At 47.1% G+C, this 1,884-nt stretch overlaps 1 protein-coding gene across 1 annotated transcript in view; it reads right to left on the bottom strand.

The window, feature by feature from the left end:
• Positions 1–737: 737 nt before the first annotated feature.
• The window catches only part of LOC311118124 (catenin alpha-2-like), a gene marked incomplete at both ends in the record, with an annotated part of 74,731 nt that continues 73,584 nt past the window's right edge, over positions 738–1,884 (bottom strand). The window contains one exon of the mRNA XM_084192996.1: positions 738–941. Coding sequence (XP_084049122.1) covers positions 738–941 — 204 coding nt within the window. The remainder of the gene's footprint in view (positions 942–1,884) is intronic.

The following is a 1,884-nucleotide window of genomic DNA, read 5'->3' as shown; positions in this document are numbered from 1 at the left end:
AACACAAGGCCGAAATGACACGATAGAGCCCCCATTTCTATGGACGCTGAGCACAGCAAAGCACACACTAACCTGGTGCAGTGAGTGAAACACATGAATGCAATGTGGATGCAGCCAGTCTTCCTTCACTGCATAACTCACCTACAGAGTCAAGGCCATTAGGGGGTTATCTAACGGCCCAACCAGGGGGTTGGTAACTGAGGAGATTTATGGTGAGGAATGCCATTTTATGTGTGAGGAATGCCACTGGGAGACAAAATGGCGTTCTTATCTCCCATGTCATGCTGTGCACTTCAAATTACAGTCCACTATCACACTGTAGAATAGAGGAGGATGGATTTCAACAGAGTAAAACTAGACAAGTGTGCAAGTTAGTGGTAAAAGGGAGAGTGGGGAATTGTCTGGAGCTGAAAGAAGAATAGATGGGGCAATGTGTGGAGTGGAGCTGTGGCGTGTGTGTGTGTGTGTGTGTGTGTGTGTGTGTGTGTGTGTGTGTGTGTGTGTGTGTGTGGTTGCAGCGAATATTTAAACAAGACATAGAAGGAATGAGCGGTACAAACAGTAGCAGCATGTGTATCTGAGGAAAGGTGTGTCTGGACAGGGGTGTGTGTGTGTGTGTGTGTGTGTGTGTGTGTGTGTGTGTGTGTGTTTGTGTGTGTGTATACATGCACATGTGCTTGTGTATGTTTGTGTGTTTATATGAGGTAAAGCCAAAATCCTCTTTGAGGGGTACTCACATTGTTCATGTACTCGCTCAGCAGGTCTTGCAGGGCCTGCCGGACGGCATTGCACTCAGCCACGATGCGCTCGCGGCGGTCGTCGCGGGTGCAGGACGAGTCGGCCATGAGTGCGGCGCCGCTGATGATGCTCTCCAGGCGCTCCTCCAGGGAGGGGCGGAAACGCGCCTCGCTGAACGTCAGCGGGTCCAGGATGATCTTGTTCTGATTGGGAGGAAAGGAGAGAGGGAGGTCAGAAACAGGCTAACCAACAGAGTGGAGCATGTCACTCCTTTATCTTATTAACCAAGAGTCAACTTTTGAATGATGTTGCACTTTTGAACTTTGTACCCAAAGAGACTGTATAGTATTCAGAGTGGAGCATGTCACTCCTTTATCTAATTAACCAAGGTCTGAGAGAGAGAGAGAGAGAGAGAGAGAGAGAGAGAGAGAGAGAGAGAGAGAGAGAGAGAGAGAGAGAGAGAGAGAGAGAGAGAGAGAGAGAGAGAGAGAGAGAGAGAGAGAGAGAGAGAGAGAGAGATCAGGTTAAGATATGTTTCTGCTGTCACCCACAAGTTACATAAAACATTTATCGTAGCTGTTTGTTTGGAATAGGTTGTCCCTGAAATATATTATTGGTAACAAAGGCTTAATGACACTCTCTCTCAGGGAGAGAGAGAGAAAAAAGAAAGAAAGAAAGAAAGAAAGAAAGAAAGAAAGAAAGAAAGAAAGAAAGAAAGAAAGAAAGAAAGAAAGAAAGAAAGAAAGAAAGAAAGAAAGAAAGATTAAAAGAATGAGAGAGACAGAGAGAGAGAGAGAGAGAGAGAGAGAGAGACAGAGAGAGAGAGAGAGATATCTCAGTGCCACAACAGCAGGAGGTAGTTAGAGGTAGGGAGTTGAACAGAAAACGAGTGTACCAATGCCTAACAAAGAGCTAGCGAACACATTTGGCAGTGAGGACCGTGGTAGCAGACGGCTCAGTGCAATCTGTCAGCGCTAGGTGGTAGAGCCAGAGGCTGAGTGGAGGAAAGGTCACCTTCAAGCTTCAGGGTCCTAGTACCAGACCCGTACCGCTTTATGGGGCCTTTAAGCACAGAGTGAAGAGTGAAGAGACACAGGGGCCATGAGGCGAAGCCCCCAGCTTTTATTATTGGAAGTAGCCGCAAAA

This window comes from Coregonus lavaretus (genome assembly GCF_964263955.1).
Source record: "Coregonus lavaretus genome assembly, contig: HAP1_SCAFFOLD_971, whole genome shotgun sequence".
Lineage (NCBI taxonomy): Eukaryota > Metazoa > Chordata > Actinopteri > Salmoniformes > Salmonidae > Coregonus > Coregonus lavaretus.
Note: the sequence above shows the minus strand (reverse complement) of the source record. Positions and strands in the feature narration are given on the sequence as shown.